At 43.4% G+C, this 27,603-nt stretch overlaps 1 protein-coding gene across 1 annotated transcript; it reads right to left on the bottom strand.

Annotated features, from left to right (window-relative positions):
• Window positions 1-1,274: 1,274 nt before the first annotated feature.
• Window positions 1,275-27,603, bottom strand: marchf5 (membrane-associated ring finger (C3HC4) 5). The gene is made up of 6 exons (XM_071897060.2): window positions 27,201-27,603; window positions 14,998-15,200; window positions 6,892-7,022; window positions 5,764-5,947; window positions 4,763-4,929; window positions 1,275-3,555 (listed from the first exon to the last, which is right to left on the bottom strand). Exons 1-6 carry the CDS (start codon window positions 27,242-27,244, stop codon window positions 3,439-3,441), a joined length of 846 nt encoding a protein of 281 aa, XP_071753161.1. The 5' UTR covers window positions 27,245-27,603; the 3' UTR covers window positions 1,275-3,438.

Below are 27,603 nucleotides of genomic sequence, written 5' to 3'. Positions count from 1 at the left end.
AAATCAAATGATCCACGTGGCTCCTACAGCACACGTCTAAAAGGCAGCTAGCCTTCTCTCTCTCTCTCTCTCTCTCTCTCTCTCTCTCTCAAAGGATCGTGTTAAACATTTCATGTTGATGTCTTAAGGGGTTGAAGAAAAGCTTCAGGCTTGCTGGATTTTTCCTGAATATATGCACTTCTCTCACTAAGCAATAAACTTAATGACGTGGACCTGGGAACAGTGTGACTCCAAATCAAGTGTTGCTCCGCACTGTTGAGTAGCATGCTACAGCAGCTGTATCCACACTGCGTTCCCAGGCTCCAGCTTCCCTCCAGCCTAAACCGTGGAGAGGTTTGTGCCCCTCTGAGCGGTTGGTGATGCATGGATAGTCATGTCAGAGCCGTGTAAGCATGGCCTGCTCTCTCAGGTGCTAACCAGCCTTGCCAAGTCCAACCACTGCTGGCTGGAGCTGCCAACCACTCTGTCCAAACAGCCAAAATCAGATTTATGTGATTTTTTTATTTATTTTTTTCTTCCTTTCCCCCCCAAATACCTTCTCTCTCAGGCCTAGTTCATTGTTCATTATCTAATGCTGCATAGTTTTTGAAGGAATGATGATTAAGGTAATTGCTCTAAAATCTTCAGTTTTTGGAGGAATAAGGAATAATCTTTCATGTTAATGCAGTTATCAAAAGCTTCTTCATTGTTTTCCAGCATTTTACTACGTCTCACAACCAGATCAAAACCATTGGAATGGGTTTTAATTAAGTCTGATCCCAAAAGGGGCCCCCCTTCTTCATCAGTCGCTACTATGCGAAAAGGCTCCATTCCCTTTTGTGGTCAAAACCCAAAGACAACCAGCAGCAGCAGCAGCAGCATACCTTTGGTAGAAATTCACTCACACAGGCAGCAGCTTGCCAGTCTATAGGGGGGCGAGCAACCAGTTTTCTCAGTTTCCATGCCAAGTATTCAGAAGAGACTAGAAGCATTACATATCAGGCTTGGGTGGGCCAGGTCCCGTTTACCTAGTGAAGCAGACACCCTGAACATGGGTTTACATTTAGCGAAACATTTATCGGTTCAGAGAATGTCTTCGGAAATGCAAAAGATTGTGATTGACTGGCTGAGATCATGGCCCAGTGATGCAAGAGTGCTGATGTTTTGAGTTGGTTGTTTTTATTGTCTCCTGTGTGTTTCTAATTAATAAATTACTGAATGGAACGGTTTGTCTATTTGTGAAACTTCCCCCCCCATATCCCACAATGTCAACACATCCACTTCAAGGTTTGGAAAAATACATTTATTCACATAATTGACCATGAAACTATAAATTCAGAAGCAATGTCTGTACACCACAATTCACACAACTTCGACAATGTCTCTTTTGGCATAGTGGAGTCTACAGTGAATGTACTGGAGCAGCTGTGCAGAGCCACGTTTTGTAGATCATAGGACATCTGTAAAGCAGGCACAGCTTACATGTGCAGGTTAAATATTCAAGTGGTTGGCTATGGCATGCCTTTTCACATGAGTCTCGTGAAACGTATTGAAAATAAGACCAGTTAAGTTAGTTGCTTTGTTAGCTTAAGTGCTGTTAAAAAAGGAACCTTACTGTTTTTTTCATGTAATTTCTCATGTTTCATTTCCTTGGCTTGAGAGTAGTCAGGAGAAGAAAGCAGGTGGAACTGGAATGTATGGTTTAGTTCTCTGGTAACTGCCACACAAACATCAGCAAAGTTTTGCCACTGATGACGCTAAAGGAATGGAAGTGAAAGTAGCAATCACAACATGCTCCCAACTTTTTAAAACCGTCTTATTCACCATAAAATAAAGTGCTGCTTTGTTAATTTGAGTGAGAATTCTGCCAAAGTGTCAATTGCCCCCAATGACTCCTCATTTACTACTAGCAGTGGCTACGTTTTGCTTATGTTTGCATGGTAATTAGCACCGAACCAAAGCATGCATTAAAGCTTGACCTGGACTATAGTTTACACTCAGGCATCTGATTATCACATGGAAAGAAAAGGGGAATTATCTTCTTAAAATAAACCCTGAAAGGAAATACCCGGAGGAAAGCGTCTCGGCAAAAGCCTTCCACTTTCAGCAAAGTTTCACATCTCCCAGTGAAAAGTGCTGCATCGAGCATCATGTGTGAGTCACCTGAAGCTTTAAAAAAAAAAAGGCTTCCCAGTCAATTACTGTCTGTAACGGAAATATCCCATCACCGCAAAGCTTTTAAAGTACCTCAAATCCATATCGTCCACCCATCTGTCAGCTCTTACAATCGCTTGATGGGAGAGACCACTTCGGGGCAACGGACGTCTTGTGGCAGCTCCACAGAATAGGGGCGCTATGATCGGCGGTGGAGCTTTAAAACACATCACGAGAGAACATTTGGACAAAAGGGAGAGGTAAAGCTATAGACAATCAACGTGAACACTGCCAAGGCATGTGTAAAAAAAAAAAAAAAAAACAATACTCCCAAATAATGCTGGGTCTAAAAACACACCTCTACTTCATGGTCTGTGGTCAGTGTGTTCAGGTTGGTACTGCACTGGATGGGATATCAGTGATCATTAGAAGAGCATTAAGAATATACATTGACATAGTCACGAGTTATGGGAGACATGGGATGATTGGCCTTGTGGGAGAGTTTCAAAGCAAAATGACATTTCTCTTTGCTTAATGCTCATCACTTGCGGTTCATTTACTCTACATATTCATCCATAACCGTTAAACACATTTTATTATTCGTCACTAATACATTCCATACACAAAACAACATTCCTCATTCAATATAAACCCCTAATATTGGCAAAGGGGCCTTTTTTCAAATCTGCAAAATAAACATTATAAAACAATCATTTATTATTATAAAACTTTCTAATTACACGTGCCCCGCGTTTTTATTTTTTTTAATCCTCTTAAAATACAGTAAGTATACAATAAGTACTGGTTATGTGATTGTTTAGACATGTCCGCCCTCGCTGCTGCAACGCTGCAGTCACGCAGCACCAGTCACATTCCTGGGAGGAGATCTTGTGTGTATTGGCATGTGTGTATGTGTGTGTGCGTGTGCGCTTAAACCGCGCACTGACTGCACGCATGCTTGTGTCTACGTGTACGTCCAGAAGTCTTGTCCGTCTTCACCTTACGGAAGCGTCAAAAGTTTAAAAACAATGTGTAGTGGCGATGGTGGGAATCCTAGCATGAATGTCAGCAGCGGTACGATGAATCGCTCCACGGAGCGGACGCAGTGGAGGGGGGGTAGGAGGGGGTGGGGGGAGGGGTCGAGGGAGGCGGTTTGGGAGTGCGAGTAGGTAATGGGGTGACACCGATCTCAAGTCTCGTTTCACCAGCGTTTTCCCGCTCCGAGCCCATCAGACAGTTTATCTCCCCCCAGTGTGCGATTCGTCCGGCCGTTCCTCCCTCCAGACCCGCAGGCCTCCGTCCCGCTCAGGCCTCCTCCTGCTCGGGGAAGTTGAGGATCTTGCGGTGGGCTTGCCTCAGGTACTGCTGCTGTTTGAAGTACACCTTAAACGCCCCCTTGATTGCCACGAAGGCAATACCGCCCTGTAGGCAAAAACACAGTGTGTGGGGGGAGGGAGGTTTAATAGGGAGATTCGGCGCAACACATCAAAGCATTTTTCTCCAGTCATGGCTTAAATAAGATTTTCTTTAATTTACATGCCGGCTATCCTGCTTCCAATTACCCATAACCTGGAGCACTAGAGCAAGCACCTTCCTATGCAAACCTATGTTTGAGATGAGATACAGAAGGGAGTCAGCTATATGGGGTCAAAAACAACCTTAACATTTGCTGTTGCAACTCCCAATTTTGGTGATTTTCATGTTTTGGTTTTAACTGAACTAAATACTCCTTTATGGGTTGACAAAACTATATGACCATTGGGGCTCATGAATCCCTTTTAAACCCTACTGGAAAACCTCAAAACATGCATGGTCATCAAGCTAAAAACAAGGCCGTTTCTCCTAGTATCTGCAAAGTTGATATTTTCGGGCCTCTATATGAATTGAGCCTCTGTATGAATGCTCACCTTGGATTATGACACAAGGGATAGCAACATCATATCCTATGTATTGATAAATGCTGTTTGGGGATATAAAGTTTTCATCCAACAGCAGTGTGTGTGTGTCAGTCAGAGCTGCAGTGGAGGGGGTCAGAGTGTTCAGTGGGAGCTGGGCAGCTCATGTGACATGCTGCCCTGCCACTCTGGTTACCTCGCTGTCCACACACTGTCAGGCTGAGTGGGTGGGTGGGGTCTGTCTTAGCTTGTTGTGTATGACCGGCTCAGATGTTGCGAAGTTTACATAAGGTGAATTGTGCTCGTACCACCACTCGTTGACTGTATTCGTGTGAATACTGATAATCTTGATTTATTATCTTGGACTGACATCGGTGGATTCGCTGCAGTCTTTCCCTTCCCACCTGTGTTGACACACTTCCACAATTCATGACACCAAGTGGGAGATATGGGAAGCCACAAAAAATCCCCACTTATCCTTGTAATTACCATAAGAGTTATTTCCCAGTCAGCAGCTCCTATTTACAGTAAATCCGACATTATGTGATCACAACATAATCCACACTATGTGACAGCCAACAGGCCCAACGTGCTGGTTGTATTGTGTATTTGTAGTAGAGTGATGTGTTTCTTAATTCCTGCTGAGACTGGGGTCTGGTGTTACTAATGCCTCCAAGACAATTTCCTATATATTTCTTATTGTGGGTGAATGAGGCGTTTGTGGTTGTACCCACCAGGATGGTCCTCTGCAGGTTGGAGTTGACGCTGCTGAACATGAGCTTTCCCACGATGGTGGCGATGGTGGGGAAGACCAGAGCGCCACACAGGATCCGCGTGGCAGACACGTGGTCCGCCAGGGGGCTGGCCTCCGCCGGGATCCGCGGAACCGGGCAGCCAATCCCTGCACAGAGACGCGGAGGGGGGCGGGGTCAGCGTGCACGTTTCGGCAAGGATGTTTGTGGAAGTTTAATGCACCGACTGTGTTTTTATTCATCTGCGTGTAGAGAGTTGGTGGGTGGTGGAGACCCCAGGAGTACAGCTGATCTAACAGGCAGAAACACTTGCCAGTTTCAGCTGAGGTCTGGCGTTTGTGTCTCTTTGTTAATGTGTGCGTGCGTTTACATTCACAAACTCAGCCACCTATTCATCCATCACCGAATACCTCGCATTACTGTCACTGTTCAATGTTCACCGCTCATTTCAGCAGTGTTCACAAAGTTAAGGGCACGATGATTCAAAATGAATAAACCACACCCATTCATCACAACACTAGTGTAACTAAGTTACTAACACCCCATCTCCAGTGTCTGTTGTGAAATTGTTTTGTATCATCCGAGGTTGGAAGTAATTATGGTTATACTCTCCATGTCCGCACCCATTTTGATCCCACTTTTGTCTCTAGTGTTGTGTTGTAGCACTAAAAAACATTCTTAAATGGATTTATGATATCATGATAGTAACACCACTTCTGCATACTGAGCCTATATTTGTTTGTGTTATGTTGTTAATTTCTCCAGCAGAGGTGGTCGTATTCTTGCTGCACTAGCCACCATTGCTGAATACAGTTGCAGTGCAGGCATCCAGCTCCTGTTCTTATCCAGACCAGCTTACAATGAGTGCAACAGTAGAATACGCTCAAATTCCCACAAAGTGTTACGCTAAGACAATAAATGGATAAAAAAAGTTTTCTGGGTGCCGGGGCTTTGCACACTGCTATCTCAGTGCGTGTCCTGACCTGGGAAGATGCTGTTTAGGATCTGCAGTTTGTTGGAGTACTTCCTCCACAGGCGCAGCACGTAGTCCTCCCAGCGGATCATCTTGCCCAGGATCAGCATGACGGGGATGGTGGGCAGGCCAATGAGCAGGAACAGAGGGTCGGCCCGCTCCATCACGTCCAGGCCCTCCTTATGGCCCACCACCTGGAAACAGAGGGGATGATGATATGGAACAGAACATTAGCGAGTGAAAGAGAATTAAAGAAAGAGAAAGGAGCAATGGCAGAAAAGAAAAAAAGACAAGCCGGTGACACTCACAAGCGTCCTGACTTGAGCATTATAACAACAATCTCAGTGCTTTTTCAAAACTGAGTCAAAGTGCTTTGCAGACAAAATAAGTCATCAAGGTAAACGATAAAAAACACCCCACAACAAATCATAAACAAGGTTCTATAAAACAGGCAAATACAAATAAAAAAACTCAAAGAAGGTAAAAATATGAGATCTAATTATCAGTTTATTTGAATATGATCTCATCTCCCTGGCTCCCTGGTTGATCAGTTGCCTTCATCTCTTCTATGGAGAATAGTAATGCTAGGCTACTTGGCTTGCTAGCTTACGTTAGCAACCTAACCATTAGCAACCATAACTTACAGCACATTACATACATGCATAAAAGCACTGCTTATAAAACAATGTGCTTTGTCATAAAATGCCAGAGTATATGTTGTCTGAGGATCATCAAAAAAATTGAGCTATATACACAACACAGCAAATCAGTGTATCTCAGCAGTCCATGTGAGTTAATTGAAGAACCCATAAGTATATTCTCCCGTCGTGTGACGTCATCCACATTCATGCACAGAAGGTATGAGATGAAGATTAGTGGAGTTGAGTTGAAAACCTCATCTAAGGTACGACGATTTATAGTGCATTTTCACAATGATACAACTTTTACTTCCTTTTCTTAATTAGATACTTCTCAATAAAGCACAGATGTGACTGATGTGCAAAACCTGCTTTTCTATAAACTGTGATCCTGATTAACAGCTCACATGTATAGTGAGCGAGTATCTCAGCCCTGACTGACTGAACTGACTATGTCTCATGTAAACCAAAAACTCTCCTAAAAGGAACATCGGTCAAACCTGCATGACAGTGACGGCCCCGTAGGTGACAGCAGTCCAGTAGATGGACCCCACCATGATGCCAGCAGCAGCGAAGGGACCGGCCTTGGAGATGAGCCGGTCAGCCAGGTCCAGCACGTAAACCACGGGACCTGATGGAGAGAAACAGCTGAGTGAGAACTGAGTCAAGACCTACATCTAAATCCATAACTAGACTAGATCAATGCTACTGATGTACTGTTTTCAATCACACTGTATCCCAAAAAGATAAACAAAGACGGCACATAACAGCTCTAAAAAAACCCTACAGTTAAGGAAAAACCTTCACAGCTCTAATTTTGGAGTTTGTGCTAAAAAAGTTTTTCCCTGGTATCTCACTTCTAAGCATCGCCCCGTCTACATTGTCAAAAAAACACGTTGTGTGCACATGAGAGCAAATGTATCGGGAGTCTGCAGATCCTGTTCGGACCTGCGTATGAGACTCTCTTGAAGCCAAGTGTAAAGCACTGAGGGGAACAGACGGACCAGACATCCACCACTGAACAGTGCGTGTGTCCAGCAGGGGTCATGAGATGCCTGCTCTCCTGCTGCTAAAATCAGCACTGGGAAGAGCGCAGTGTCCAGACTCACCAAGCTGACCTCCCATCCAGCTACAGTGAGAGTGGTACCAGGCATCATCGTCTGGAGGTCCTACTCTTCTCTAAAAGTCCAGCTGGCTGGTAAAGTAGCTGGTTAAGTCTTGGATTTACTCAAAAACCATTTCCTTTCCCACCTACAGTTTGCTCACACTGAATTCATTGTGTTGCAATGAGGAAAAAGTGACTTGAGGGACAAGGAAGCTCACAGCAAACAAACACCTTTTCTCCAGGCACTCGCCAAGTGCAAGAAGAAAAGTGACCTCAACGATGCGGAAAGGTTAAAAATGAACTGGCTTCCTCTCCGCTGTGCTGTACTGCAGAGCATGCCAGGTATGGGGTTGTACTGAAAACCTTTTGCGTTGGAATGTGTTGCAGGGCAAGTGACAAGAGGGAGGAACTATGCTCCACAGCTTACATCAAGTCGAAAAACAACCGGGTTGATTCCCTTCACTGCCAGGAGCAACACTCTGTATTTCAACCACATCTGAAAAGCTTTTTTTTTTTTACACCAATAAGCATGTAATGAGGGTTAAGCTACAGTCCAGAGACGAGCCTCCCTGGCAGCCATGTCTAGCTCCTGTCCCTTTTTACAGACACGCTGGCTGACACATCAGGAGCAGGACCTAAAAATTTTGAGCAAATTCTCTGCTGCATCCTCCTCTCTGGCATTCTAGGGTGACTCTAGGGAAATCATGCAATATTTACGGGAAGGCAACCTGATTTCCTCACTCAGACAGGCCCATCCAGATCCTATTAATAACTAGCCCAGGAGTCAGTGGGAGGGGAGCGGGGTGGGGAAGATACCAGAGGGACCAAGCAGAGGCGGCGGCATTGGGCCTCTATATGTTGCAGTGGAACAAACTCCTTAACTGCAAGATGGGATCTACCGCACAGAGCAGATCTGCGATTAATATAAGTTTTGACTAGGCTTAAGCAAAAAGTAAATGCATTGAATTCAATTGAATTCATCAGAATTCAAATATTGTCTGCAAAAATAAATGATCTGACTGTATTTGAATGAATGTTTTGCTTGAGTTGTTAAAATAGCTGTTTTTCTTGTAATTCAGCTATTTCTCTTTACTACTTTATAAATCATTGATAGTCAATTAAAATTTTTTAAATTACTTCACATATTCAAATCCAATTAAAAGTTCATGAGTCTTCTGAACTGACTTTCTTCTAAAAAATGTTTTGGAAAATCTGACAAAAATGCCTTTATCTTTGTCAACTATTTGAGAAGGGTGACAATTGTAAATACATTTTGAAATACATATTTTGACTCCTGTCTAGTTGAGAAACAAGGCCCTGGAGTGGCGTTAACAAAACAACGCTGAGTCATTGGTCATTGTGAAAGCAGGACTTGGTTCAAGAACACTTTCACCTCTGGCCACCTAAGTACCAGATTGATAATTATATTATCCTATTCATTTTCCCTACAGGCTGGTGTATGGCAGATAAAAAACAGATCGACCTTGCAGCATATGAAGCTGTATTATTTGCACCAGTCAAAAGGTAAGGACATGGGGAGGAATGTGCCTCTGCTAAAGTTGGGCTTCATGCCACTGCCGGTGGCTCACTGGTAATGCTGCCAAGGCATTTCTGTCAGCAGAGTCCCCAACTCATCTTTTAAGACCTGGACCCACAGATTTCATGAACACACCTAACCAGTTACTTTGCCACGAGCCTTACTAGGAAACTGGGGCAGTGAAACTCAATTCTAATAGCTACAGCTACTTCATCCACTATACTGTGAAGTGTTGCAGTTAGACTGAACCAAGAAGAGTACATTAACCTGCAAGTCAGGTGTAAAAAGAGTAGCAGCTTTCTCAAATTATTCTTAGACTCTCTGGTTATTTTGGGGTTATGGGCTCATGTGCTTAGTACAGTTTGGACATAAGACAGGCTTTATTTAGTTGTTTGTATAGCCAGCCCAACATGAGGTAGTTACCAATGAGAGCTCGCCGCAAGTGGTATACAATCCAACCAATGTTAGCAGCACAGTCTCTATTCCAACAACTGAATGCATTTAGCTCTATAAACGCCATGTATTTGGAAGACATTTCTGTATGGTATTTCAAGCAGGCAATGCTAGAGTTCTTTCTCTTTAGAGGACAGCAGTGGCTCTGTCCACTTGTTGGGGGAAAGGACACAAAGCAAGCAAGGAACATTCAGCTACTCACTGCACAATGGAAAATATCACACTTTCATTTCCTAAGTAGTTATGAACATAGTGGCCCTCTTGCCTAGCGCCAGCCCCTTGATACTTTCCAGGGCTCTGCTTTAGTGCACCTGTGTTTGCCAACTGGATTGATCTTGCGACGCTTGAACGCATTAATCTGGCATATTTTGATGACAGTGTCGGAATCCCTTCCGCTTTCTCCCTGCCTAAGCATTACGCCATCATGGCCAGAGGGAACTGGGTCGCCCTTAATGGCCACTGGCAGGACGGAGAGCTGAGCAATTCATTTCAGCCACTGGCAGCAGATTCCATAATTAAGATAATTAAAAAGGAGGGAGGGGAGAAGGTGAGGTACAGGGAGGGAAAAGTGCAACTGCATCCCAATTCCTCAGTAGTGGGCATGCGGGTTGGCACACTGTTCCAGCTGGCTTGTTTACTCTCTCTAGGCAGAGTGGCAGTAAAGGAGGAGCGGCAAGGACACGCTGTCCTCAGAGTTATACTGCCTGCCAAATTAGCATGATAGGCTGGCTCTGGCTCTGGCTCTGCAGCAGGTGCTGGTGGGAAGAAAGCCAGCGCAGCATATAGCCACCCTGCTCTCTGTGGGTAGCAGTGTAGCTAACCTCCATCTCTCCTGTACTACAAGTCACTGAACACAATCAAAACCCAGGTTAATAGAAATGGTGATCTGTGGCTCCAAATCATCCCCTATCTGATCCTGCAGCAGGCAGAGGGCCCACCCTGGGAGCCAAACATGAGTAATGCCTGTCAAGCCTCTAGAAATGAGCTGGCCTCAGCAGCAACCCTGAGAAAATAACTACTATGTCAGCTTCCCAACAGGCTCCTGTCTCTGCCTGTCTACAGCTTTGCCTGTATTACCCAAATTGAAAGCTGTCGTCCCAGTGTTGTCACCAAGCTGCGAAATTGCTATGATTCTGAAGGCTAATTAAAGTCGCTGTAAATACCACAGGTTGTGAAACCATTGAACTCATAGTTAAAGGAGAAACAAATATTTCTGCTTCAAATTTCAAAACGAAACTTGTTTTATAAGGAAGCAATTGGCTGCCTGTATAATATGCAAACCATAAACGTTATGTAGCCGTGTGTGTGTATGGCCGTAATATAGATAGCAGAGCAGCAAAAATGGCAAAAGAGGACTGCAGCAATGATGCAGCAAAACAGACAGCGCTATACTCCCTCTGCTCACTTTGAAGTGCACTAATGCACAACTAATGCCCTAGCCGACGTCTAGGGATTGTCACCCCTCAAATGGTACAAACAAAATCCCCACTAAGAGTGATGTACTCTTCTCTCTTTATTAGCTGGGGCAACTACAACTATTCCTAAATTGTTCATCTTGCTTGCAAATGCTGTTTGACCCTGACAGCATGCAGCGCCACAGATGCAACATTAGCAGTGTAACAATGTTAGCACACTGTGCTCTGCTGCAAAGGATCACATCAGTGACACATCCTGCTCTCTATAATCTAGAAACATCATCATCGGGCTGAGTTCTAATGATGCAGTGTGAACATTATGTAAAAGTCACAGGGAGACATTGGGTGCTGGGCAGAGCAGAGGACAAGGTGGGGTGGCCACTGGCCAGACAAGACAGACGGCTGATCCAGGTGCCAGCATCACGGCTCTCTGATTGGTCGGCTGTTCTGGGCTATTTTTGGGAGCCTAGAATTTTACTGATTCATCAGCAGAGCGGCAGCGGCAGCCCCACTCCACTCATCTCCTCTCCACTCTGTCACTCTTTGATGAGCTGCTCTTTTCGGCTCCTCCCATGGCCCAATTTCATCCCCCACTCTTCTCTCCCAGACACGGCCAGCATCCCTCCACGGCTCCCTCACCACCTCCGCCTGATGCTCGCTAATGGGATTAGGAAACAGACACTTTTCCCTGTGGATGAGGAGCTACCCAGGTAAAACCCCACAGGCTCTATGCATATAACCAACCACTTTTCCACTGGTCTAGTTCCTGTCCAGAGACTCACACTGACAGTCAGCTGCAGGGAGGGAAACTAACCTTTTTTGTCATCAGTCCACAGTGGCTGGTAAAACCCAGAATTCACCGGTTGTTCCAGTTTTACCACTCAACGTTTTTAGAACAGAACTGAAACTCATGGTCGGTTACCTGCCACAGTGGATGGTAGGGTAGACAAATGAACCAGCCACATTAACCAGCAGCATTTAGCTGGTAGTTGGTGTAATTTCCCCAACCTATCTCGTTGTTTTCAGTAAATTCCTTTAGCTAGGTAGACTATCCCCTCCCACAGTATTCAGTGTAAAACAATACCTACAATAACAGTGTAGGTGTTATTGGTGGTGTTGGCGAATTAAATCCAAACATTACAGCTTTCCACTTATTTCCCATGGAGTGTCTTCTGTCTATGGACAAGTGGAATTCATCCTACCTCCTCAGCTTTACCTCCCTCTTTCCACCTCATCGCTTACCCAGTCTCCCCCAGACACAGACAAATCTCCATTTCCATAGTTGAGAGGGTGTCACTTTTTTCTGTGTCCTCATCTCATTATCCATCACTCTTCCATCCCTCTCTCCAGACCTCCCAATAATTACCAGAGGATTGGTCAGAACCTTGCCACACCTCATCTCACCAGTAAACGCAAAACTGAGCTCTCTCTCTCTCCGACAGGAAGCCAACCTGGTGTGTAGCCCACCCCCACACATCTGAGTCTCTGTCATATATACTGAAGTACTATCAAAGACTTTTACACGCAGCTAAATCAAAGGTAACACAAGCCTCTGGTTGCTTGTATAAAGGCCTCAATAAATGATGAGTGATGGTGGCATAGGCCCACTACATGATTCTCTAAGGGCACCATCACTCAGCAGATGAGCCACAGTAAAGAGGAAGTTCCCTTTCCAAATAAACCGTTGGCTCATCCATCACGCAGCTCTATTGCTGTTGGCCAAACCACCAGAGCGTTCGAAGACATGACGAAGGAACACAAACTCTGGAGTGGCTGTTGGGAGCTGATGAGCTTGAAAATAAACATTCTGGGCCACAATTCTTCGTTGACTTGTTATAAAAAGGAGCAGGCCAAGAATAACTAACCACAAAAAAAATCCTAATGATGTAGTGCACTGTAAGAAAGCATTGAAGCAATGTGTCTCAATCATGACTTCAATAGCTGCGGTGGGCAAGACAGATGAGACTCAATGCGTAGTGTGTGACTGAAAACATAACATTAGATCATACACATTAAATGTTTATAAGATACATCACTTCTAAAGTAAAACAAAAATAAATCAGACTTTCTTATGGAAGAGTCTGCTGTGCATGCACAGATTTAGCATAAATATATGGGTAAATTTGCATGTTGAAAAATTAAATGATACCGGAAACTTGAATTTATTTGAATTTAGTTTGTATGTAAACCTGGAAATTGAAATACTTAATTTGCTGCTGAAGAGAAAATAACTGAATTTATATTTCCTTACTTTGAAATGAAATTTCAAAGTAAGCGATTTCAATGGACTTCAAAAACTATTTCTAAAGGATAGTTGAAAAATGTACACATTCAAAAAGATGACTTTGATTTAAGATTAACAAAACTGTAAAACAGGACCAATGTATAAGGGTCGAACACCAATTACAAAAAAGGATATTTAATTTATTGTAAATTTGTATGGCCTTGAACAATGAAAGAGGGGCCTGTCGCCTGTTTTCCTGATTTCTCCTTCAGTTCAGGTTTACCAGATAAATGTGCACAATGTCTTCACAGTAGAGGAAAGAGCATCACAGACACATTCATCCTAAAATAACCAGTGACCAGCCAAGTGCAAAAATCAGGTCTCAGGAGGAGACACAGACATATACACAAGGTTATTTACCAAGGAGGAAGTGTCTGAAGTAGCAGAGCTGAACCTTCTGCTTATAGCAGCAAAGTGAGTGACAGCACAGCCACAGTCACTAAAAATATACGTGAACCTGTTTACCAGCCGAGCCAGGCCTCCTATGGACACTGACATTGTCTTAGGGCCAGCTCCTGTCTCAAAATTGCACCTTCTCTCTCTTTGAGGTTACAGACAGTGACATGTAGGCCAGCTGTCAATGGCCTAGTGGCTGATGGTAGCTCAGTGACAATGGTGCACCATTAACCTGAAAAGTGTAAAATTTTGACATTTTGACAATAAAAACGCAACAAAGAGAAAGAGCCAACATTTTCTTTTTTCAGTGTGTAGAATATTTTTCTGTCATTGCCAAATGCTGTGCAACAAAAGCTTGAGAAAAAGTAAGTCGCAGCCTTAGGGAGGGAGGGAGGGAGGGAAGGGGTTTGAGACAGAGAGAAACTGAAAAAGTGAGCAAGTTTTGGCCAAATAAGCATGGCTGTAGATGGTGTGTGTTTACTGGATGAGTCACTGCTGTTGTTTGGGAACAATCGGAGCCCCCGTTATTCTGACGTGTCGGGATAATTAAGGCAGGCACTTCTCTAAACTACCGTTAGTCAATCAGCCGGGAGCTCGGCCGTATAATAAGCGGGCGCCCTTCTGTTCCTCGTCAGGCTGAAAAGGAATATTTACTCAGATCACCACAGAACTGCTGCTGGCTCTGGAGTAAATAAACATGCACTCAGGCAAGACAAACTGAATAGTTCTCAGAGCTTTTGGTATAGTTACAGGCAGCACCTATTAAGAGTGCCCTCAAAAGGAGAGCTTCAGCACTCCATTTACATGGAAAATTGCTCTATAGCACTACTTCAGTGTTGACAACTGAGAGGCTGTCGTGACATTCTGACAGTAAAAGGAAAATAACAGTTAGAGACATTTGGCAACTTAAAGCTGTCTAAACTACAGTTTCTCTACATTTCTTAGTATTACCTGGCAAACAAGCAGACATGCAATCAGCCTAACAAAGCATCACTTTCTTCATAGTTTAAATAGAAATCATGCAGTATTCCTGCAAATTTTAAGATCAGAATCCATTACAGATGTGGCCCGATCTCTGTATAATTTTTTCTCTCCGATGATTTGAATATACCTGGTCTTAATTTTGCTAATTGCCACTAGCATATGTAACAAGTAGCCAGGAAAATTTGGATCTTTAGCCCATGAAGCTAAGTGCAGCCGAGCTTGACCTTGGAAAATCTGACAGAAAGAACATACAAAAACATTCCATGAGCACAGAAACCTTGCTTTGAAACTAAAGCCCCTTCAATCATGCTTGCTGACCAGTAATAAACCATCACAGACCTGGTACATGAAGCTAAGCGGATGCATTTTGAAGGGCATGTCATTATTTTTATGTCTCCAGCACCAGTTTTCTCCTTGTGAGCAGCAACCTACCTAGTTTGGGAAAGACAATGAGGTACTCTGCGTTGCACTGTGGGCAGGCCACGCGTGCCGTGCTGTTGCCCCGCTGCTTCTCGTCCACCCAGCGCTGCAGGCAGGCCTGGTGAACCCACTTGGTGGAGCCACGGCAGCGACACGGGCGCACCCACTCTGCCGTGCGGTCATCCTCATCTGTGGCAAAGCACACCCAGCAGCTCCTAAAACAAAACAAACATACACACCCACGGGTGGGGGGTGACTATAATGAAAATCACACACACCAGCAACTGAGAAACAGGAGATTGTAGATTTCTAAATTAATTGGTAGTTACACTATATCAGAGTTGCGGGTGTATTATTTATCTTGATGATGTGAACCAACAATTACTGAACAGTTGACTGATTACACTATTTTTGAAAAGGGGCATACCAGAGTAGCTACAGCCTCCGTACTTCTAAATGCAGAGCAAAGTGATAAATACCCTTGGCTCTGGTAAAAGGAAACCCAAGCAGAGCTCCTCCCCATTGGCACTAACAGACAGGCAGAGGGAGAGGCTAATTAGGAAAGCAGTTACCAAAAACTGTCTACCACATAACGTGACCTTAGATTCTCTGTCAAATGAAGGCTAGGTTTTATAAACAAATACAGTCAAAGCCGACAAAATCGGCAAAGTATTCATAATCATTCTGTAAAGGTCATTTGGGTCCGCGCGTGTGCGTGCCGGCAGCTCAAGTCTGATCTGGATAAAGCCGAAATCCCCCTACATCTGAGGAAAGATAAAATGCCTGTGACTGCACTGTCTAATGCCATTGGGGGGAGAGGGGTGCGGGGGTGGATTGTGAGAGTGAGAGAGCAAGCAAGAGTAATGTAATCTTTCATGTCCCGTTTGAGGGAGAAGTGGGCAGTCAGCAACACAAAGTCACCTCTTTAAACATGAGTCAAAGGTTTTGGCTTAGATCAGGCTTATTTAGAGTTCTTATAGAGAAAAGTGTTGGTATGGCAATTTTTCAGCACTTAGTGAACGATGATGGAGGTTGTGATCAAAGTCTCTCAAATAACTGCACTGAATGGCCTACATGGAACACACACACAGCACCACTCTAGGCCAATGACTCTGCACAAATCAGTCGGGATCAATACAAAAACCCTATAGGCAAACAAGCTGTAATGCTGACTGCTTGTCAAGCATATCTGACAGCACCACAGGAACTGTTCAACGCAAACAGACCAGCTCAAACAAACAGGCCCTTCATCCTGCCATTTGGATAATAGGCAAAGAATTTCCAGGGGCTTTTATTTCAGATCACATAACAACAGCCTCCACCTCTTATCGAAAACAATCCAGTTAAATAAATTACTCTGACCAATGTATGACTAAGAGGGTCAACACAGACCCTGCATGTGCACGGACTGAGTCATCTTTCATAATTTCTTGGCTAATCTCTTCATTAAATAAAGCTACTTACTTTGCCCATAGTATGAGCCATGTTCTTCTGACATTGCCTTTAGAATTAATTACACCACTGCTCTAACCCAAATTCACCAGGGCGTCCCTGTGATTGTGCAAGTAATACTGTAGTAGACCACAGCTAGGACATGCAGTGAAAGCAGAGAGAGACTGGATGCAGACAGAGCGAGGAGACCGAGTCTCCCTAGTGTGTGGCATCCAGACAGATGCTGTGTCCTGGACTAAAGCCAAACCATATTTTAATATAACCCCCCCTCACCACCACCACCACCGGGCAAGCTTGTTCACTCAGATGCCAAGAGGGAGTATGCCATAACGGGGCATTAATCAACTCTCAAGCATCCCACACAGCCTCCTTCCTCTCCTCCGAGACTTATATGCTCTCACACACTTTGAAGGACCCTCTGAGTGAAGCGTTCCTCCATTAAAAGGGATATGAGGCAGCAAGAATCTGCCTCCTCAAAACCTTTGCCTCCTCACTTATAGGAATGGAGCCTTTAGTACGTTTGGCCTGTCTGCTATGCTATCCTCACATTAATCTACTCTTTGTGGGTAATGTACTTCTGCATCCCCTTCACCCCCCTCTGGTTTTTGGTTGCATGAGCAAGTGTCAGTGATAAATTAAAACAGCTCCATGTCCATCCAACATCTGGGAGGTAATTTGATATCCACGTTCTCTGACCTTACTGCAGTACATCTCCGACTGTGACATTATATTGCTTTTCCATAATTAATCAATGGCATGCGACTGGCTGGATGGTTCACCACCCCTGTGTCTCACTCCATGTGGCTAAGCTCAAGAATCTGAACCAGAGACATTCCTATTGAAAGCTGCTACATGCCGATAAAACTATTCATAGGTTAGGTCTGAATAATTGATAAAAAGCAGCAACTCTGGCCATGTCTATGACTAACACGCCCAAGATATGACTTGGGAGTTCTATTGTTTAAAGGCATATCTTGACATTTTAGTTAGTTATTTTTCTTAGATTTTTTATGGAAATTGAGGGACAAATGCAAAAACTTTTTACACCAATGTGATAATTGTCTTGTGCAGAAAAATAACCAACTAAAATCCAAAATGTCAAGATATTCCTTTAAGCCTCATTCACATTCAATTAGGCCTAGCACCAGCCTGTTGCTAGGAGATCCATTGGTTCAGGGACTGCTGCTTTCGACCCATTTCCAGCCTGGCTATACAGTGTGTGACATTTACATTCTCATTTCCATAATTACACTGAACCTTGAACAGTTGGCATTTCAATGGATGATTGAAACCATGATTAATCTGCACACCTCCCATAAACCCCTGGCATAAATTCAATGGAGACAGACGGTAATGGAGATGTTTGTTTTTTCTCCCATGCTGTGATTATGTACATTTTGGATATCATTCACATTATGACATTTGTGCTCATAAATCTGAACCAAAAAAAACATAAAACTAAAAACTGGCAGGATAATATCACGATATCTACGCAATAGCATGCATACATCACCACTTCCACCATCAGTACACCTCATTAAGGATGATTAATTCTGTCACAGCTTTCACAACATTAACCCACATTCAACCCCATGTCAGAGAATCTATCCATTCTCCACCCATCAAAAGTATGCTATAGGCTAGTTAAAAGCCTGGCCTGGCCCAACCAAGGCTGTTAGGTACCAAAAAGAGCAGTATCTCTCTCTAAAAAGGTTTGGAAGACTAGCTGCCTATCCTTGACCAAAAAAAGCTTATCTAAAATCTACCGTTCCATTTCCTGTCTTTATGAAAACAACAACAGGTATGCCCAGAATGGAGGAACCTTGCAGCCTTTTTGCTCTCACTAGGAAGTAGGAAATGTTCTTTACCACCGCAGAAAAATTACAAAGTATCAACTGTGGTGTCCACTATAGCCTACTAATAGCTGAACCTATTGCGATACCAAAGAAAGCTCCCCCCTATCATCCACAAATGTGTCTGGAGTCTGGAAAAGGTCTAGCGGGTTCGTTGACACAACAATCATTTTGCAAGGAAAACATACAATAAATAACTACTCTGCCAGTTTGTCTCATTTTGGCAGTGTCCTGGTGCTTCATCCACCTGTCCCACTCAAATTGTGCTTTGCCTTCATCATCCACAGCAGGATCTGGGAAGAGGACTCAGAGGGTGAGCCATGGCTGAAGCAAATCCCCATAATGCACCATGTATAATTCAACCCTCCTGCTCCCACAGTTGAATAATGGATGTCAAATCTCTGGCCTTCTGTCATCGTTGTCCCAAGCCCTAGGTGTGCTCCGTTACTGGGGCTGCAGGGGAGTAGAAGGGGGCCCCCTGTGAAAGGCCTCGGACGGACGGCTTGGATTGTTTGCTCAGGTTGCCGCCTGCCTGCAGTGGCTGATTTTCCAATACTCCCCTGGTGCTGAATAAAACATGACGATGCAGGAGAGGAGCCTTGGGGTCGAGGCGCTCAGGTGACATGACCAGCCGAAGGGCCAGGGCAGGCATACGTGGTGAATATGAGTCTCTGATGGAAACTTTAACCCACCTTTCTCTCATCTACTGTCCTCACACCAACCTCATCCTCTTCCTCTCACAACTACTACCATTTTGCTCTCATCAGCTATGTGAACCTGCACCCTACATGAAGCTGCTTGACACTATATACTATATCTACTTCCATTACACAGACTATGGTTGCATTATATACTAAGGGCATGACAGTATTAAATCTTGCTCGATAACCACCAAGCTGGAAAAGCAAATTGGGGAAAAAAATGCATCTGCGACTGTTATGTGTCATTTACCACAGCATGTAACTACAAAATCAGATGGTCTATTCGATGGGGGCCCTGATCTCAATAATTTATCTATTACGGTACGAAGCATGGTGTTGTCAGTGACCATGGTGTAGGCTGAGCTGAACAATGGCCTATAGGTAAGCGAATCTGGGCTAACTGGTAGCACAGAGACCAAAACCGAGGCATGAAACGGGAGGATGAAATGCTGATTGGAATAGTGGACAGACGTCTCACAGGAGCACAGCAGTGGAGAACAAAACGCAGCGCTCTCGTAGATTCACTGGCTCCTATTCCTGTAACCCTGCCCCGCCGCATGACAGGCCCCAATACAACAGCACCGAAACGCTATCCTCCACACGAAACCTTAATCTCCAGCTCGCCGTCGCCTCAGTCCTGTTAAACAGCACGCTCAAACAGATAAGCATAAGCAGTACATTATGAAATGGTCTCCCGAATACAGAGCATCTCTATGCCTTTTCACATGAAACCAGAACTGTAAATTCAAAAATCGAAAATAGTGGACAATGACAAAACAAGTCTGGAGAATTACAACAAACAATCTCAGTAGATTTGCCTAATGGCACAAACTCAGTATGTTATCATATGTAGAAAATATTTGTTTGCTGGTGATTCTACAATGTACACACAACACTAATCTGACAAATGAGGCCCATTATCTTGCATGCATAATCACACCTAACAAAAATGAAGCCTAAACCTACAGAGACCCACACACTGAAAGATGCTACACCTGCCCCATTTCCCCCTTGCTGCTAAACAAAGTCTGGAAGGTTTCCATGGAAATGACTTAAAAGAACATGAAGTCTAACGATGGCTGCTTGCCTGAACCTTGCTGAAGCAAGGTGACCTGCCATCTCAACCACTTATTTACATGTTAAACAGGCAAACTCAAGTGGGGCCTTGTTGTTTCCACAATGAGCTTTAATCCACATAATGTTAACAGACTTCTTTTAAAATTAAAGGGCAAGTAAGCAGAAGAAGTATGCATTATCCTTTTTATGTAATAAACTTTATTATACTTTATTATATTTAAAAAGCTTCAAGTTCAGCCAGGATCAAAAGTATATGCAGCAATGCAGTGGCAAAGGACTGTAGATCCATCCAATCAGGCTAGGCTCATATTGTGTTGCAGTTCAGTTGTTTATAGCCTATACATTTTAACAAATTCAGAGGAAAAGTACAATAGGGTATCAAAGTCACACACAGGAGGGGGTATTGCAGTGGTGGGTTCTGAGGGAATAGAGGATGACTGTGTGATTGACACTGTGTACAAAGATGAGCGCGACAGCATAGCTACTTTCTCATCGTCTCACAAGTCAGGCTCCCGCTCTTTAAGAAGGGCCTAAGCCACTCCACAAAGGCTCCTTTCACTCAGCGGTGGTCACGTGACGGTGGGAAAACTGGAGGTTCTTCGGCACAAAGGCAGGGCGCAGGAGCACCGGATCCTGGCCCACAAAGATCTTAAAGGAAGGTTAAGGCCTAGGGGGCTTCTCCATGTCTGACTGCCTCTACTCAATCACAAACTGGTCTTGTCTAACTCAGTTCAACAACAACCCAGGACAGTCTCCACCCCACAACAGTATAGTAACCATCTACATCGTGTCCTTAACAAACATGCTACAGACTCTAAACAAAATATTGTTTGCATCAAGGCCTTATTCATAACAACTGAGACCAGGACTACTGAGTCAACTGACACAGGAACCTCCTACAGCTACTGCCTGTTCACTGATGAGTAAACAAAACACATGGGCTACTCCATAACAACTTTATGTACTTCCACAGCCTACTAGGCTCTGTGACACTCTTGTTAACACTTGCACAGGAAAGCAGGAAAAAGCAGGCTGGGCTTGCCATTTGGCTTTTGTTTCCACTTTGATTGGTCCACTCAAACTAGTGACTGGTTCTCAGAGATGAGACTATACAGTTTAGTAGGTGGTGGGTCAGATCTAGGGCTGCAGCTATCGATTATTTTAGTAATCGAGTATTCTACCGATTATTCCATCGATTAATCGAGTAATCGGATAAGAAATACTTTTGCTTTATTAAAGAGCAATAGTAAATATACAAAAGAGAAAAGCTGTCCGCACGAAGCTGTCCACGACACTGTGATTTACTGAAAACGAGGTGAAATAATTATTATTATTGATATTTATTACTAGGCCTAAATATCATACAAGTTCATAAGACTGGCTAATGTACATTTATTTACTATGTTGAAGGGTTGCCCTACACCTGCTGACCCTACTCACTGCAATCAAACTAAACTGAATATACCTGCTGTATTGGACTGGTGCATTTTAGGCTCCAATTGCTACTTACACCACCTGATATTTTGCTTTCTGGGGTATTTTATGCATCACTGTGAGGGGAGTAGGTGTGTGTGTGTGTGTGTGTGTGTGTGTGTGTGTGTGACTATCATAATAATAACATGAATGAAGCTCAGGCTTTCACAAATTGACTGCAGCATTTTATTTTCTGTGGTTATTTTCTTGAGCAAAACTTAGCTAACTTAGGGACATCATAACTAGCCACCATATTGATTTACGTTCTTAACTAGCCATTACATATAGCCATAATTAACGTGCATTCTTTACTAGCCTTCATCTCATCCCGTTTTAATATTAAGTGCTGACTCCGCCCACCCGGGCCAGTTTCGGCGTACGCCGGTAGCAATTACAAGTGGACCCTATCCTACAGTCCCTGCTCTCAGCGGAGGGAAGGAGCTACGCTGTGTGTGGGAAGCGCTGTGACCGTCAGACCTCTCTGGATTAGACAAGCAAGTAGAGAAAACCGGCATCAGCCGAACCAATTTATTGCCAAATGCTTTGGGATTCAACACATTAACATTGCTTCCCATGGTCAGAAAAAGTCGGCAGATTTGTCGCTAGTCGCTCTTGAGAAATAAAGTCGCCAGGGGGGTCTGAAAAGTCGCTAAGTCTAGCGACAAAGTCGCCAAGTTGGCAACACTGGATCCGAAACTTTGGACACTTTCTGTCGTTTTCTCTGGCCTGTCTCTTCTCCCCTCACTATTTTCTCTCTCTTTCTCCAGCGCGTTGTGCAACAGTAATAATCATCCGTGCGAAACACTGAGTGTGTATATAGTTATATGGATTAAACGAAGCTTCGATGCAAAGAATTTGCATCGATGATTTTTAGTAATCGAGTTACTCGAGTTTCTCGAGGAATCGTTTCAGCCCTAGTCAGATCCCGTTAATACAAAACTACCCTGTTCCTTCCTAGTAGAAGTCACGAGCATGACAATGGCTCACATTTCACATTCATGTTTTTCCCATCACATCAACTTCAGTGTGCCGTCTGAAAATGTGCACAGCAGTGTATTAATATAAAAGGGGTGAAACAGCGCATGTTCAAAAAAAAAAGGTTTGAGACATGACCTTGAGTTCGAGACTCACATGTGAACAGGATGACTTTCGGATTAATCATGGGTAGTGATTTGAATAACCCCAGCCTAATAGCTAAAACACCTGGCTGTATGGTTTTATCATTAATCAGAGGCACGTCATGTAAAGTGAGCTTTCACTGTTTGAACCTACTACTACGCACCACTGAAAATATTTCTGCAAGCTGTATGTTACTTGGCCATGATAGGTTAGCAGCTGACCATTAGCTGAAGCAACACAGCCACCTTGGTGGCAGCTTTTAACTGGCAGTTGTATCAATGAATTTCTTTTTTTGTAACTGGAGAGGATTATCCGTGTGCTGTGCCATCAGAGTAACAAACAAGCATGTTTCCCAACCTCCACTCACGTAAGCTAGTGGTGTCAACAGGACATAGGCTATTGATATCTGCATGGAATATGTCTGTATATCACCTCATCTATGTGATAATGAATGTTCTTTTAAAAGTTTGTGTAGTTATTTATTCATGAGAAACTTGTATGTATCAATAAGAAAAAAAATTGTGATTTTCTCAGGAATAAAGATAACCAGCAGACACTGCCACCCCCCCCCACCCCCCAATACACACCAAATCGTGACCCCAATGCTGAACCATGACTTCTGTAAATCATTTCACATCAGATGCACACACACACACACACACACACACACACACACACACACACACACACAGACATGTACAGCACATATTTATATACCCATTCGTATAGAGACAGACAGGGTCAACAATCTGGACAACAAAGGCGGACGAGAGGGGAGTAAAACAAGGAGGTTGTGTGAGAGCCAATAAAAAGGTCAGGCAGGATTGAAATGTGTCTCCCACCTCTATTTGTGAAACACTGCATTGCAGGGGGAGCTGGCTGCTTGTGGCAGGCCCAGATAAGAGCCCGTGGAGCCTTGTGTTTGTCACTGATAGAGGCTGGGTACACAACCGTCTAGAACCAGGGGGACATGACATATATCTTCCTGCTATCTGTTCTTCAAACACAGTCAGGGTTACTGCCTCTGCACTGACACCTGCCACACGACCGCAGCACTCGGAGCTAAAACGCATTTCACAAAACTCACATGCCCCTCCTTTCCTTATGCTACTGTACCAAGCAGTTGAGAAATGTTCTCAAAGTCCAAAGTTCAATATCGACAGAAAGTGCTGCGTCACGTGCCTAGAGTAGGTCTATTTCAGTATGCCCTGCACAGGCTATCAAATGACTATTTTGAAGGAAACGACACAGTGATGTGCTAGCATCTCATGTTACCACATCTGTCAACCACCACTCAAGAGATGGAGAATTCAAGTTAATACTAGTTTTCCCTGCATGGTGCTCCTTGACAAATGCCTTCACTTTTTCTAACACCCTGCAAGAAAACATTAACCTCATCATCTGTCAACATCACTTGTCAACATCTATCAACACATTTTTCTTTGTGCCTTCTGAATGATTACCAGCATTGCCTTGAATGGGGTCTAATACCAGTTCTTTTGCCATTTAAGTTTGTTTGCAGAGTCAGGATAGCAAATACATTTTTTTTTTTATTAAATTGCTAATTCATAAAGTTAACTTGAAATTTTCAATCGACTTCAAAAATATCTGTGGTTGGGACGGGGGGAGCTCGGCGGGGCAGGGTTGCCCAGATGGCCAGTCTTTTGGATCTGGCTGGATGATCTCGTCTCATGCCCCTTTAGACAGCTTTGAAATCAAAGTAGCCATGTTCTGCCAGAAAAATGAAACAGACCAGACTATGCCTTAATGGCTTGGCTAACTAGGAAACTCGCCATGGGGATATTCATTAAAGTGACCAGCAAGGAATAGCAAAGTCAAGAATAATGAAACCACAAGAGTTAGAGCAGACTGTATCAGTGAGAAGCCTAAAATTTAAATGATGGAGGCAACACTTTGTTTTGGTAATATGGGGCATCCTACTTCATTGGCAGGTATTCGCACCAATTTATGCTGACTGCACTACATGTGCGCTGGCCAACTGCTGTCTCAACTGCACGCATTTTGTGCAAAAGGCCCTAAATCACATCTAATCTTCTTAACTGTTCCAGACATGTGGAATCAGTGTGAGAATATTATGCAGAAGCAGTAAACTTACAATGCATCACCTGTCCAATCAAGATGACTATCCTTCCTTACAATGACTACAATGTTTCATCCCTGCGATCTTAGAGAGGGAGAAGCATTAATAATAATAATTATTTAATAATAATTAATAATAATAATTACCTCTTAATAACACATATCCCAATAAAAATACACATTAACAGGATGAGAAAAATACAGGAAATACAGGATGATAACACTTGGCACACCATGGCTTGCCCTTCCTAGTAAAGGCAAAGAATTTATTTTTTCATCAGGCAAATAAATGGATAACATTGATTAAGATGACATGTTTAAACAAACTGAATTAATGAATTTAAAAATGTATCCCCGCCCTGATGCTACTTTGTCTCTTAATTCTAGCAGAAATAGCCAACACTACATTTGATTTAGAGAATCCATGAGTTCATGAGAATCATGAGCATTCAGAATAGTAGTTGATGGGCAACATATTATTCACTGTTGGCTTCTGCCAACTTCTGAATGGCAGCTGTCATGTTGCTTCGGCACTATGAATTCCACAGCTCAGGGTGAGGCTGTATGATGCAACAAAGATGAGCATCACAAACCGAACAGAACACTGAGAATGTTCAGATGTTCACAGCAGGAACTGCTGCTCAGGCCAACGCATTCCATGAAGCAAAACACAAAGGCAGAATAATACATGTGAATACAACGTCGGAAGTGCATTTCAGCCTGTGGGCAGCTGGTATTACACCCACAGCACCCACCAAGTTGCCAACGTAGCTTTGAGCAAGGTTCGGGACCTCAAATTGCTCTAGAGGACCTGCAACGTTGCTGACTGTGTGCTCTGACATCCCTGATGAAATGAGTACAGGGTAGGGATGTGTGTGTGTGTGTGTGTGTGTGTGTGTGTGTATGTTTGTATGTTATTCCCTAGTCAAACCTGAGCTAAGAATACATTCTGTATATTGTTCTCTTAAAAATGTCATGGTTACTTCTCTAGCAACCCTAACTTTCTCATGTGTGTAAATAAAGCATGCTATAGCAGGCTAGTTAGATCTGGATATTTGCAGTTTATGGACACACCATCTCAGAAACCACTGGCCTGATTTGAGCTAAACTTAGGTGAATGATGCATTTTGTCATAGAGATCTGGCATTTACAAAATGATGCTGATCGGTCAATGGGGACTTTGTAGCAATTAACCAAATAATAACTAAGCTCCTCCCACTACAGCATCCAGGAAAGTAAGACTTGTCCCCCATATGTTGGAAATGACCCAAAGCGGGGACTACAGCATTTATGATGAACATGTTAACTGTAGGCTTGTTTTTAGGCCATCTTCAGAAGAAGCAATTTGAAGGGGATAAAGGTGGATGGCAAGCTTTATGTTAACACAAATTATCAAATGCACCGCCTTGTTAACCAAAAATGTAAGGGAACCTGGAACCTGCCTTGCATCAAAATAAAACAGAAGTAAGCACATCCAACCCAATTTGGGCTCAGGTGGTGGACCTGCCTTGCATCCCCATTGTTAAATTTATAACAAGTGCCCACTAGTGACAGATATCTCCTGCCCCCACCCAACCTTTCCAAAGATGTTAGTAACTCCACTCTCTCTTGGTTCTGACTTCTGAGTGTATGCTCAATATGATTTTCTTTCTCTCTTACAACTGGTGTGGCCACATGAACTCTGCTCATGCACATAACTCAAATATCTTATCATTTAAAAGCAAAAACTTGCTGAAGTTTTGGTTATTCTGTGCACGAATATGTGTTTAAAGAGTACATACCCGGAGGAGAGAAAGGCTATTGCCCACGAGTTATCTTTAGGGTAAGCAAACGTTCCATGGAAATGGCATTCAGTAACTTATGCAACACAAGATATGCTCACAGTCTACTCTTCCTGTGCCATAATTATTAATCAATAAACGTGACAAGTTAAGAATTGGCAAAAATCGTATTGGACAGACGCCTAGCATACAGCCTCTCTACATCCCCTCATTTTAGGGTGAACATTAGGGCAAACATTTAGGGAAAAACAAAGATGGCAGCGGCCACCAAGACCTTTTGTTAATTTACAGATAACAAGATAAATGTACAGGGATTATATATATGATGTTGGGCTGGCTACGTTCCACGTTGCATGCAGGCAGTGAGACCATGCATTGACTGTAAATTAGTTATGACTACAACAGTAGTATCCTATATAAATACTACCAACTTACAATAACGGTAACTGCACTGAATTGCAAATATACCACTGGAAAATCAGTTGCTTGTTTAAGACAATAACCACTAAAATGGCTTGCTTGCTGATTCTTCTGACAGTTCTAACTTGGGTACCTAGTTATCTTCCCATTTCTGTCAACCGCGGTGATTTCCCATAGCTACCCCACTAAGCTAACTTACCTAGCTAGCATTAGCTAGTTGGTCTTCAACTTGAACTCACCTGTCCAAATTCTGCTGCATTACCACTGCACCCTGTTCCGCCATAATCGTGGAGTAGCAAAAAAACAACAACTCTGTACTCAAACTGTATCTGGTTAGTTGACCAGATTAAGTGCGTTACAAATAAAACGTAAAAATGGCACGCCTGCTAATTTGCTGCAGCTGAGGTTGGCCTTGAATCTCTAGCTAGCCGAGGAGCTAACTAGCTAGAGAGGCCTTTGTGTTGACACGGAGCGTTAGCTGCAACCTAGCCAATTATTTAGCATCTATAAAACTATCCCTGCGCAGTCATGACAGTCTAAATATCATGACCGGTGCACTATTTAAAGTAAGAATTTCGTTTACATAGGTTAAGACTTTGTTTGTCACGAATATTATCGTATCGGCGTGACCGCTTGACTCCA

The sequence above is a fragment of the Centroberyx gerrardi genome, chromosome 15 (assembly GCF_048128805.1).
Source record: "Centroberyx gerrardi isolate f3 chromosome 15, fCenGer3.hap1.cur.20231027, whole genome shotgun sequence".
Lineage (NCBI taxonomy): Eukaryota > Metazoa > Chordata > Actinopteri > Beryciformes > Berycidae > Centroberyx > Centroberyx gerrardi.
This window is presented reverse-complemented; position numbering and strand designations above follow the sequence as displayed.